At 32.8% G+C, this 12691-nt stretch overlaps 1 protein-coding gene across 1 annotated transcript; it reads right to left on the bottom strand.

Annotated features, from left to right (window-relative positions):
• Positions 1-752: 752 nt before the first annotated feature.
• On the bottom strand, positions 753-10340 carry LOC131532407 (protein-glutamine gamma-glutamyltransferase K-like). The gene is made up of 14 exons (XM_058764027.1): positions 10208-10340; positions 7508-7575; positions 7187-7378; positions 5847-6095; positions 5642-5760; positions 4803-4910; positions 4405-4582; positions 4171-4309; positions 3250-3442; positions 2979-3132; positions 2197-2481; positions 1408-1568; positions 1055-1191; positions 753-897 (listed from the first exon to the last, which is right to left on the bottom strand). The coding sequence occupies exons 2-14, from the start codon at positions 7560-7562 to the stop codon at positions 753-755; spliced, it is 2115 nt and encodes a 704-aa protein (XP_058620010.1). The 5' UTR covers positions 7563-7575; positions 10208-10340.
• Positions 10341-12691: the final 2351 nt, after the last annotated feature.

Here is a 12691-nt window from a genome sequence, read left to right as displayed (position 1 = left end):
AGTTCGCAAATCATTTAATTTAGATTGGAACTTTGGAGCGGGTTCACAAATCTTTTGATTCAGATCGGGACTTCGGAGTGGGGTCGTGAAACGTTTGATTCAGATCAGGACTTCGGAGTGGGTTTGTGAATCTTTTGATTCAGTTCGGGACTTAGGAGCACGTATCGTTATATTTTGCTAGGCCTATATTCTCTTTTGAGTAAACAATCCAAAGAAAAGATCTTTAAACCCGCAGCTGTAATGCTGTTGGTTTTACATAATCAAAATTGTGTAATTATTATCTGATGAATATGCTAACATAAAAAAGCTCTCATTATGAAAGTTAGCTACCATAGCTATAAATAAACCCTCTAGATGACACAAAACTGTGGTCAAAATCTATCAATGCAAAAATGCCCCCACCTATGTCAAAATCAAACCTACATCCAAGGCTAAAAGAAGAGTTAAATAAGAACAAAAAAAAAAAAAGAGCTAGAAAATAAGAAAAAACAGAAATTGAACATTTAAACACTTACTTCATGAGACTAAATAATGGTACAGCAAGCACTTTCTGAGATACAGTGTAGATATTTGAAATCAACACACAAACAAACCCAGACAGACAGGATATGAATAAAGCATGAAAGATCTTTATTGTTGATTTACATTAGTTTCATATCAAAGTACTTGATTTTTTTTTTTTTTTTTTTAACTCTAAATGACCATTTCAAGACAACTGAGAGCTTGAGCAGGCTTTACAATGACAGTGCTTTTTACTTTGGTTTGACCACAATATCAGCGACTCCGTGCACTTGAGTGAGCAGACGGCAGTCCATCGATGCCAGGAGCTTCTGAGGACCAGCGACGGTGGGAACAAACTTCTCTGTTAGTGTAACCGTCGCAAGCTTATCCACATCACTGAGAAACACAAATAGATTATAAACTTTCTGGAAGCTTTTCACTCTTTAAATACAGTTTATCATATTTATTGAAGTGCAGCTCACACACATGAAGCAAATTTAAAGTGCATGCACATGTCGCACCTCAAAATGCTCTTAAACACTGAAAGACTTACCCATACGCGATCTTTCTGACACTCTGCATTCCCAATCCTTCTATACGGAACAAAACGTTCCTCAACACTTGCGACAGTGGGTTCTGGAACGTGATCTTGACTGTCAACTCTTTACCCACAACAGCGTCCCCTTGAGGCTGAAACAGTCAAAACACAATCAAAGGATGTCGATTTTTTAAATGAAGGACACTTCATTCTCAAATCTCATTTGCTGTCCTCATTTGTAATTCAAATGGTGCTTTTAGATGCACTGAGCCAGGTTAAACATCAACAGATTTGACGGTAAGAAATATATAAGAAAGTTTTGTGCTTGTTAAAAGTCCCAGATAAAGACTAGTGGATCACCGACGTACAGTGATGATGAGGTCTGGTGTGCGCAGCCTGAAGTTGAACTGTGTGGCCAGAATCTGTTGGGTCTCATTGACCCGTCCGGTGACCGCAAGCATCAGAGCACCTTGGTCCACCAGATGGTTCATGTACTCTTTATATTGCAGAGTCAAAGGAATAGACTTGGCTGAAGGGAGACAAGGGGATATGACATTAATGATAATGATAATGATCATGGGATTTTTGCACAGAACTCCAGTCCTCTTTGCTCGCTACCAATAATCTCAAACAGGACTGCAAATTCAATTAATCCCTCAAACATGTGCACCAGCTTGAGTGCTTTGTGTTGTTATGTGTGTATGTGTGTTTTCCCTCTAAAAAAAACATTAAATTTAGGGAAAATAGAAGCAACATTATCTAACTGGGGTCCATAATCCATAAAGTTGATAAAATTGTTGTTCAAATACAGAAATATCCATTTAAAATTATATTTAAAAGTAAGCATTACCACTTTTAGATGCACAACATCTTATCAGTTTAACTTTTTTCCTAATTTACACCTAAAAAGGTCAAAGTAGTACCTTGGGAGTACATATTATGACTCTGAGATACTAATTTGCACCTTTTAGAGGTAAATAAGGCACGAATATGTTCTTTTAAGGGTATAAAGGTACAATTTGTGAATGAAATTGAACACCAACTACAAACAGGTCTCATCATCAAGTGAATTTTGAGAAATGCAGCAACTAATTCAGACATTTTGGGGCACATTAACCAGAAAAACGTCTCTGGTGGGACTGTAAAACTCCACTCACTCTCTTGCGGTTTAAGGGTGAGAGTAATCCGGTCCTTCTTCACAGTGGTTTTCAGCACGCCGGTGTAGTACATGACCATCACCTCATACAGCAGACTGGCCGTGCGCTGAGTTGAGCTTTTGTTCTTCAGAACGATGGAGAGTTTGGCATCTTCACCGATACGAGGCCCTGCCCCGTCCATGACGATCTCAACACTCACGTCATTGCCGGTGGGGGACGGATACAAAGTCGGTTTGGAGCCGAAGCGACTGGCCCTTTCCACGGCAGTGCGCTCCTCCCATGAACCTGACGGACATGATCAAACAGCAAAGAGGAGTGTGAGCTGCTGCGTTTTTGGAGTATTATCTCTAAACCCATTGTTCCAAAGTGTGCTGCTTACATAGGGATCCAACTCAAGTTACCAATGTTTTCTAATTTTCAGTTTCCTACCCTTATGAAAATTAACCATCGTTTTATTATGGTAAAAAAGTGTAGTAACCATGTTTTTTTGTTATATTGATTACATATATATTCACAATTTTAATACCATGGTTTAACTATGGTTAGTTTAGCAAAACCATATTTAATTTGTGGTTACTATGGTTTAACTATAGTATAGGATTTCTTGCATTAGTGATATTATCCTTAACTAAAACTAAAACAAAAACATAAAAACATTTGTATTTACTTGAAATTAAATAAATGTTAATTGAAATAAAAAAATTAATAAAAAATACTAAAATGATTAACTACAATTTCAGGTTTTCAGGACAATTTTGGACCAGATGAATGTGTTTTGTTACCTTCTGGGTATTTGTAGAGGTGTGTGATGTCCACACGAGCATCAGACCCTACAGCTTTAGTACTAATGCGCTGACCGATGGAGCTCTTCTCCACATTAACCTGACTGAAGCTTCCATCGGGTTTCTTCTGCCAGTAGATCCTGTCACTGTTCACCTGAGAAACACAGTGAAACCATTTCAGCCTTCAAGAAGATGTTCTGAATAAAGTGCAAAGTTCAAAATGTCACCAGACACAAATGAGGGTGAGAAGAGGTTCATATGAAACGCTCACTTCGGCAAAGACAAACGGAGTGTCGAATTTCAGGTTGACTTGTCCGTTGCGGACAGCGGAGACAGAAGTGGGACCGCAGCGGTACGAACCCTGGCTGGGCTCCTGAGGGGTCGCGTCCACCACCTGCCACCCGCCGTAACCAGCCGGGAGGTCCGGACGGCTCATCCAGGACTCGTTCCACACGTGGAAGTTCCTACAGAGAAAGTTTATTGAAAGTGTTTATTGTTGGTCTGCAATTTGCAAACATAAAGCTGATTAGGCCTAAAACAAGACCTGATTTTTTTATTTTTATTTTTACAAATAGTGAAATGAGGCACTTTACCTTCAAAAAAAAAAAAAAAAAGGAAAAAATCTTCTAAATATTAGAAGGGCAGTTTGCAGGAAATTATTAAATAAACATTTGACAAACATAAAAATAAAATATACAAAATATTAAAATTAAATAATAACTGATACATTTCTATATTCCATGAAATTTCAAGAAATAAAGTTATTGCTTAATGTTCTAAAGCTAGCTATTTTTCATGCTAGGTTATTTATTTTTTTGTTAAATATTAGTTTACGGAACATATTTATTAGACTCACGAGACACGAGATCCACTGTCCTGCAGAGTTTAGCTCTAACCCTAATCAAACATACCTGAGCATGCCAATCAATGTCTTCAGGATCATTAGAAAATCACAGATAGATGAGTTTGATCAGGGTTGGAGCTAAACTCTGCAGCACATTGGCCCTCCAGGGAAAGATTTGAGGAACCCTGATGTAAAGTGTCAGTAATGATGGCTGTATTTGAGAACTGTCAGTTCAATGATCATCAAAATTGAATTTAAAGTCTTCCAAGCGTAAGTTTTGCTGATCAGAGAGACTAAGTATAACATAAACCTGAAACTGATGCCATTAATGACAATAAAATATCGTACCAGACAGAATCGCTGGTCTTGTCTTTGATGATTTCCAGCTTCTCATCAATATAAATGTCTGTGGTCAAGGAAAGGTCCGTGTCGTGAGCCGAGCTGAAGTTGGTCACACAGCGGGTGGGAATACCAAGACATCTTAACACTGAGAAAGAATGTTATTTAGATAAAATTTTCTTCCTAAAAACATGATAAAAATGTATTTTTAATAGAGTGATAAAAAGAGAAATCCAAACGTACCGGTATTGGTGACTCCTGCATAGACCCAGCACTGGGCGAATTTGACAGGCTTCCCTGAGCTTTTGTAATACTGTCTCAGGATGTCACCGCTGCCGCTCCAGGCGGTGGGAGACGTCCCACCCTCATAGCTGTCCTTCCAGTTACCTATCAGAACACCGTAGTCATCGTTGGAGTTCACCTGTCACAGAAGAACAGAAAAACTTCTCAAAAACAGGTGCTTTTCAGCTCTTTAATCGCTTTTCTGTTCCTCACAAGAAAGACAGTCTACATGTTGTTTTGTGTCCTGTATGAACACAAAAGGTTCATATGAACCTAAAACTACCACATGCTGGCTACTGTAATTCACCTTCTCAAATCATATACATGATTTCTTATGAATCCATGTGAATGTGACTCACCAGAGCAGATACCATTCTGGACACGATCACTGGATCTCTCCATTCAGTCTTAGCAACCTGACCTCTCTCCAAAATGAACAGACACGCTTCCAGGATATCCTGTTCAAACTGATAAAACAAATGCAAAATAAAAAAAAAAAATCATAATAGTGGAATTGATCAATTGGAAATAATAATAATAATAATAATAATTGCATTATAGATAATACTAGAATTTGATTGAAACGGCAAAACAATTGAATAATATGCAATAATAATAATAATAATTCTATTATTAATACGAATAATTAATATTATTGTTATCGTTATTTTGTTGTTTATTTGTATTGTTGCTATTACTATTATTATTTGTTATTTCTATTATTATTATTATTATTATTATTAAATTTATAGATAACAATTGCATGGCAATGATGACGATTATGATGATGATGATGATGATGATGATGATGATAAAAATAAAAATAATAGCAACAACAACAACAACAACAATAATAATAATAAATTAATCAAAACAATCATCACAACAACAACAACAATAATAATGAAGATACTACTAATAATAATAATCATCATCATTATAGATCATAGAATTATAGATAATAATAGAATCTGTTCGAAACTATAAAAATGCATAATAATAATAATAAATACATTTAAAAACAATAATAATAATTGCAACAACAACAATATTAATAATACAATTATAATAAAAGATAATAACAGATCTGTCAAACTGATTAAAGAACAGCATTACAATAATAATAATTATTTGTATTATTCACAAATTCAAACTATAATAATAAAAAATAATAATAAATGTCACTGTGTTTCCACACCTGGGCAAAATTCCATGTTCTGGTTCCAATTTGCTGCTCGGTTCCGTAGTAAATTCTGCCCATGCTATTCAGGATATACTCTTTCCTTTCTGCTTCGTTATCCAGATACACGGCATCATCTGAGGAAAGACAGATGAATGTAGTGCTACTTCATTAATGCAAATGAGGGAAAAGTGAGTGTGATTGTCCTGCATTGACTCTGTACCTTCACACCAGGGGTTGAAGAGCATGTATAAATCGTTGGGGCTGCAGGGGAACAGCAGCTTGCCCTTCGGTGAGAAAGACTCCACCGTCACCTTGTAGCGGCCGATGGAGGCCGTGGGAAGTGTGTTGACCGCCAGCCGCACACGTTTGTCTTTCTGCTCCACGATCTTCATCTCCCAGCGGCCGTCTTCCAGGATGTCCACTAACGGGACAGAGATGTGAATCCCAGTGCTACTGCTGAAGATGGGCTCTGTGTCAAAAACACAACAAAGACATGGAAACACATCTTAATGATTTAGCTTTAATTGAATCATCTGTCAGTGACTCGGCTGAAGATCCATTAAGAAAGGAGACTCAAGGAGCAGCTGGATTAGACGGATTAGGTCACATAATCACTAGTCCTGGTTCAAACTCAAGCACTTCATGACTCACATCCATCATCAAATGAATAGATTCATCTGTCAGGGTTTCTTTTCCAAATAAAGTGTAAGATAATTTAATTAACCGTCAGAATTTCTGGGCATCTTTCTCTCTTTGTCACACATTGGTTTGTCAATCAATGCTAATGTATCAGACTCCAGATGAAAAACACAGAATGAAAAAAACTGCATGTTTTATGAGTTTCCACAGATATATCAACAAAACACCTGAAATAGTCATTTTATCATTTTAATTAATTCATTCATTTATTTATTAATTTATTTATTTTTTAAATATGTGTATATAGCTTTTATTCATTTATATTTCAGTTTCAGTTTTAGTTATTTAATACAGCAACAAGTTGAAGTATACAAAAATTAGAAATGTTGCATTGGCTATAGTAGCTGAAATAAAATTGTAAACATTTTATTTATTCCAGCTTATTGTTCTATTTATTTATAATTAGCAAAGTTTTTTTTTTTTTTAATAGTTTTAGTTTTATTTAACTATAATAATAACTATATTCTTATTTTGATTTCGTACTGATTCTGCTGATTTTATTCTGATTTAAGTTCTTCTGCTACTGATTTTAACAGTAATTCTGATTGTAGATGTTTTCACAGCTATCTGTAGAGAAATGTTGCTCAACACATCCCTAAACAAGATTTAGCAAAAAAACAAAACAAAACAAAAACATACTATCAGAGGTGCGTCCAGTAGGAATGAGAAGAAAGAACTGCTGTAATTATGAAAAATATTGGACTGGACTTGAGTCTTATATCTTGCTGAGATGTCTGACCTCTTAGTATGTGTCAAATTAAGATTTTAAAGGTAAAATGAGTCATTTCTGAGCACCTTGTGAGTTGAAATGGAAAAATAATGACTGTTGTCAAACAGGTTGTGTGAACGCAGCTCACTCACCTAACTTCAGCTGCAGCTGCAGACTGTCAGATTTTGGGTTGAAGGGTCTGGAGAACTCGATCCACATCTGGAAGGTCTGTCCTCTGCGGATGATCAGGTTGTCGCTGAAGTAAGCGTCTGTGTGATGCTCGCGTCGGTTCGGCCCATCCTTGGATTTCAGGAGGTCGACGGAATGAACCGTCAGAAGCATGTCTGTGAATGAGAGGAGAAACGTTTACATCTCCCTGAAAGCATCAAATCTCAGTGTTTTCCCAACAGTAGTGAACTCTTTTTTATGCAAATGAAGTGCACTAGAATCTCCCTCATCCTCTTCCTCCTCACCTGAAGCCGCCGGGGTCGCAGCTGCAGGAGCTCTGGCAGTGGGCCCTCCAGACATTTCTACAAGTAGGCTGAAGGATTGATAGAGAGAAAAAAAAACTAAATATGTTAAATGCTTTTTCAATCAATCAATAAAAAAAATATATTAAATTGGATGAATAAATATATCTTCTATTTATAATATTTTAATCAATTCCAATAAATAAAGAAAACTTTGAATAAAAACTTTATATATATATATATATATATATATATATATATATATACGCATATAATAAAAAATCTGAATAAATAAACATTTTACAATTCTATATAATGTATACAATTCTAATAAATAAATAAAACAAAATATGTTAAATGCTTTTTCAATTAATCAATAAAAATAGATATAAAAATCTTAAATAAAATGATTCAATATTTAATATGATTCTTATATTTTAAGCAATTCTAATCAATAAATAAAAATTGAATAAAAAGAATTTGTGTGTGTGCATATAATAAAAATGTAATAAATAAATAAAAATCTGAATAAAAATGTAATAAATGCACTTATAATAAATACATAAATAGAAATTCTAATAAAATGCAAATAAATTAAATACAAATAAATATTAAATAAATAAATAAATGGAGTTTTAAAAGATAAACAACTGCTTTTAATTATTCATTTAAATTTCACATCCTTCTATTTAATATTAAATAAGATGTTATTAAATAAGTAAATAAGATTGAATAAATAAATAAGATAACATGAATGAATTAGTTAAAAAAATATATATATTAAAAAAATTATAAAATATAAATAAGATTTGTAACTTTGGATAAAAGTGTCTGGCAAATGAGCAAATATAAAAGTTTACATTAGATTTGATCTTGAGTCATAAAATACTTGGTTCACCTACACTAGCAGAGGAAAGTTTGGACGTACTTGATTGAATGTAAGTTCATCAAGATTTAAACAAACTTTTGATCCAAAGGCTTCTGCTTACATGCTGTTTAAGTTTAATTTTCTAGACAAATATCAATTGTGCCTACATAAGATTTCTTTAGTCAAGCCAGACAGAGAAGGAAGTGTTCCTAGAATGCACATTCAGCACTTTAAAGTTATTAACATATGGAACATTATCATAGTAAAGAATCAGCAGATGCATTCAAACATCTAAATTGCTGGTTTTCAAATACTTCAACAAGTCTTCTACTGTTATGTTTCCTCAATGAAATGTCAAGGCAAAGCCTGCTGACCAATAATCTCATGTAGAAAGTCATGTAGCGATTAATGACAAACTCTTTGTCTTACAGTGAGCATTTTAATTGTACAATTATAAAATCATTATCAAGAGTTTCTTGCTTCTCTGACACCCATCACCTCCCACACTGAACGGCGAGTCATTATCATAGTTCTTCCATAAAAGACAGCCAACAAAGGTGCCTCTTACACTCACAGCTGAATAAAAACCCTTGGGGCAGCTGGATTAAAGCGCATGACAGCATCCAGCTGTTGAAACGGACACATAATCATGTGTAAACCAATGCAGAAACATCAACCTGCGCTGAGACCAGACGTAGTGTTTGCATTAATCATGCAAATGTGCCAAAAAAGTGTTTTACTCTCATATAAAGGTTGGTTTTCACAGTGATGTCAAAGAACCATTTTGGGTTCCGAAAAGAACATTTCTGTGAACAGTTCTTAAAAGAACCATTTATTTTCATAGTGCGAATAGCATTTTAGTCATCTAAAGAACATTTTTCCTCTATAAAGAACCTTCATCCAATGGAAAGATTTAAAGTTTCACCATCAATGCTTATAAAGGACCTTTATTTTTAAGAGTGCCTTCTGTAGAACCATTTTGGGTTAAAAAAAAAAAAAAAAAGTTTCAGTGAGCAGTTCTTAAAAGAACTATGTATCTTCCTATAGTGCGAAGAAGATTTGAACCGTTTCCACTATAAAGAAGGTTTTATGGAATGTAAAGATTCCATGGATGTTAAAGGTTCTTCACTGAACCATCGATGCCAATGAAGAACCTTTATTTTTGAGAGCGTATAATAACTTTAATTTTTAAATAATCAATAAATACGTCTCAAAGTCAAGCATATTAAAATATAAATGCATATATAAAAATATATGGATCAAAGTTTAACAATGTGTTAAATGATCCTGTTTTGAAGTTTAACTATTTAACATCTATATTCTGAAGATTTTTATAGAAGGGTTTGTTCATATATCATTCGCCTGGTTTTATACCATATATTATAAGTAAAAACATATTAAAACGGCATTTTTCTAACCGTTGATAGTATTTTCTGTTATGGAGTGGTAAAAAGAAATATCCGAAATCTCTTCTATAAAAACATTTGGCTCTATTATATCAACAAAATGAAAAAAAAAAAAAAACATTTTGAACCTCGCTTTATCCTATGTTCAGATTCATTTTCTGGAAATGTATGCAAGTTAGTGCATATTTAACTACATAATGCCTTAATTGCATATACTTCAACATAACATATGAGAAAACTAGTACACTATAATTTTTGCAATACTTAATTTAAGATATTCACCTGGATTGTCTTGCCATAATGCAGTAATGGTGCTATATATATTTTCAGTATATTCAATTTTGAATAAACTCGAGCTGTTGATCAATTAAGCGTAATGTTCATTATGAATTCTTAACAAAAAGTTATCATAAATGCAATATTTGTTACCTGTGTGTCGGTGAAGTTCAGGTGCTCTGACAGACCGTCTGGTGTTTGTTCTGGTGAATGTTTGGCACTGAAGCACCTGCTCGCGGCTTTTATTTAAGTGTGTGTTGACACTCCTCCTTCATTACGGCCGATGAACAACATTCATGACACTTACAATCCAGAAAAGTGGATTTTGTTACTGAACTGGAAATATTCCAAGAAAAACAAATCATAATGACTCATGAGCATCAGAATCAGATCAAAATATATGAATCACAAAAAGCAATTAAGTCATACAAACGCCATGACAATGAACACATTTCTGCTGCCTGAAAGCAATTACAAATTTGATCAACAAGAATATAAACCTTAAAAATTGTTATTGTAATTATTATTGTTTTTGTTGTTAAGCATGCAGAAATGTCAATATAATAATAATAATCAGTTTAACAAGAGTATAGGCATTATTATTATTATTATTATTGCCATTTCTGATGTCTTATGAATGATAATACTACTCATGATGTCATTTGAAATAATAATAATAATAGATTAGATTATTTTAAATAATAATAATTTTGTAAAAAAATAAAAAATAAAAGTAATATGACAGTTATTGTTATTATTATTATTATTATTGCCATTTCTGAAACCTTATAAATTCTACTATGCATAATGTTATAGTAATATTAATAATAATAATAATAATAATAATAATAATAATTTTAACAGGAATATAGGCCTTACATTTTGCACATTATTATTATTAGTAGTATTAGTATTACTATTACTGCTTTTTATTAATAACAGTTTCTAAACATGGTAAAATGTTTTATATATATATATATATATATATATATATATATATATATATATATACTTATAAAATTTATTTTTATAACATTTATTGTTGTTGTTTTGTTCTAATTTGAATATTTACTTTATTTAATAGTGAAGTACATTATTTCTGCTCCACTAGTGTCACTGTACAAAATCACAGAGGTATGTACCATTTCACATATTTCTGTACTATTCTTCACCATTTTGTAGTATAAAATGGTGCATATTAAAGCCTAGATATATCTATATTGTGCATATCTAACCTTTTGAACCTTCACACCCAAATAACAAATGCACACACTCATGCACACATATAGACATATTAATATTAATTAAACATTCTTCAATAAAGCCCTCTGATGTTTTACATATGGTGACACAGAAGAGAAACCTGACACGTTTCACAAAAACACTAAAAAAGTGAAAATGAGATTAGTATGAAGAAACAGAAAAGAGGTGTGTGTGTTCTCTCATTTTGTGTCATTATTGTCATCAGTCTGGTATAATAAGAGCTGAGTGTGTGTGAACGGGTGAGTCGATCTGGGTTATGCTGTCACATTCATAACAATTACACAGACGTTTATCAAACTCTTTCAGGCCAAATGATTGACCGCTTTACAAGTAACAGCATGTGTGCTGGAGATGACAAGCTACAGATGAGGTTTGCATATTAAAATAATACCATATTTGCATTCACCTTCTACTCAATGCCAGTGGAGCAGAAGTACACACTTGAATTGATTGTTATTGTAAAGACAAGACAAGGAGTTTTATTAAATGTAAAGTAAGATTAAAGAGAGAAACTAATTTACTGACAAGCCTGGGCACTAATTGTTTGACCACTTTTATCTGTTTTTATATAAATTTGTAAAAGGTTTAAACACTTCAGCTATTTTAAGAGACATGTAGGTCAAAACATGTTATCTTGTAAACATTAAGAACAGTACTTTGTAAAATAATAAATGGCTAAAAGCAATCAAATTGGTAAAGTGTCTGCTAAATTAATAAATGTAAATTAAGTTTTTATAATAATTGTGTAAAAAAAAACAAATACATAATTTAAAAAGAACTTCTCTTAAAGGTTATCTGTAGCATAAAGACACACACAAAGAATATATTTTCTCATTTTAAAACTATGATTATAAATAAAACCTACAATGATTACAAAGACTCATTTAAATAAATAAATACATTTAATAAATAAATACAATTCACGAAGCAGTTTTCCCTATAGCCCAAATGAGCAAAAATACACACAAAAAATTGCTAGGATATGATTTATTTGATTTATCAGACAATCAAGCTTTGTCCTTAAAAAAAGACATGTTAAAACATGAAGAAATGAAGAACTGGCTAAAAGCAATATAACTGTTAAAATTGCTGCTAACTGAATTAATGCAACTTTATTTAAAAATTTTATTATTATTATTATTATTATTATTATTATTATTATTATAGACTCACAATGATTATGAAATAATTACATTTATAATTAATTTCATAAATAAAAAGTCAATGGCATAATGAATGAAGCCCAAAATGAACAAATGTAAAAGTTTTATTATTGTTATTATTAATTATAATTATAGACTTGCAATGATTACATGCAGTGTGTGTGTGTGTGTGTGTATTGTGACGGGAGGAGCAAACGACAGACACAGTGGG

The sequence above is a fragment of the Onychostoma macrolepis genome, chromosome 23 (genome assembly GCF_012432095.1).
Source record: "Onychostoma macrolepis isolate SWU-2019 chromosome 23, ASM1243209v1, whole genome shotgun sequence".
NCBI classification, from domain to species: Eukaryota; Metazoa; Chordata; class Actinopteri; order Cypriniformes; family Cyprinidae; genus Onychostoma; species Onychostoma macrolepis.
The sequence above is the reverse complement of the archived record's forward strand: the minus strand, read 5'-3'. Positions and strand labels throughout refer to the sequence as shown.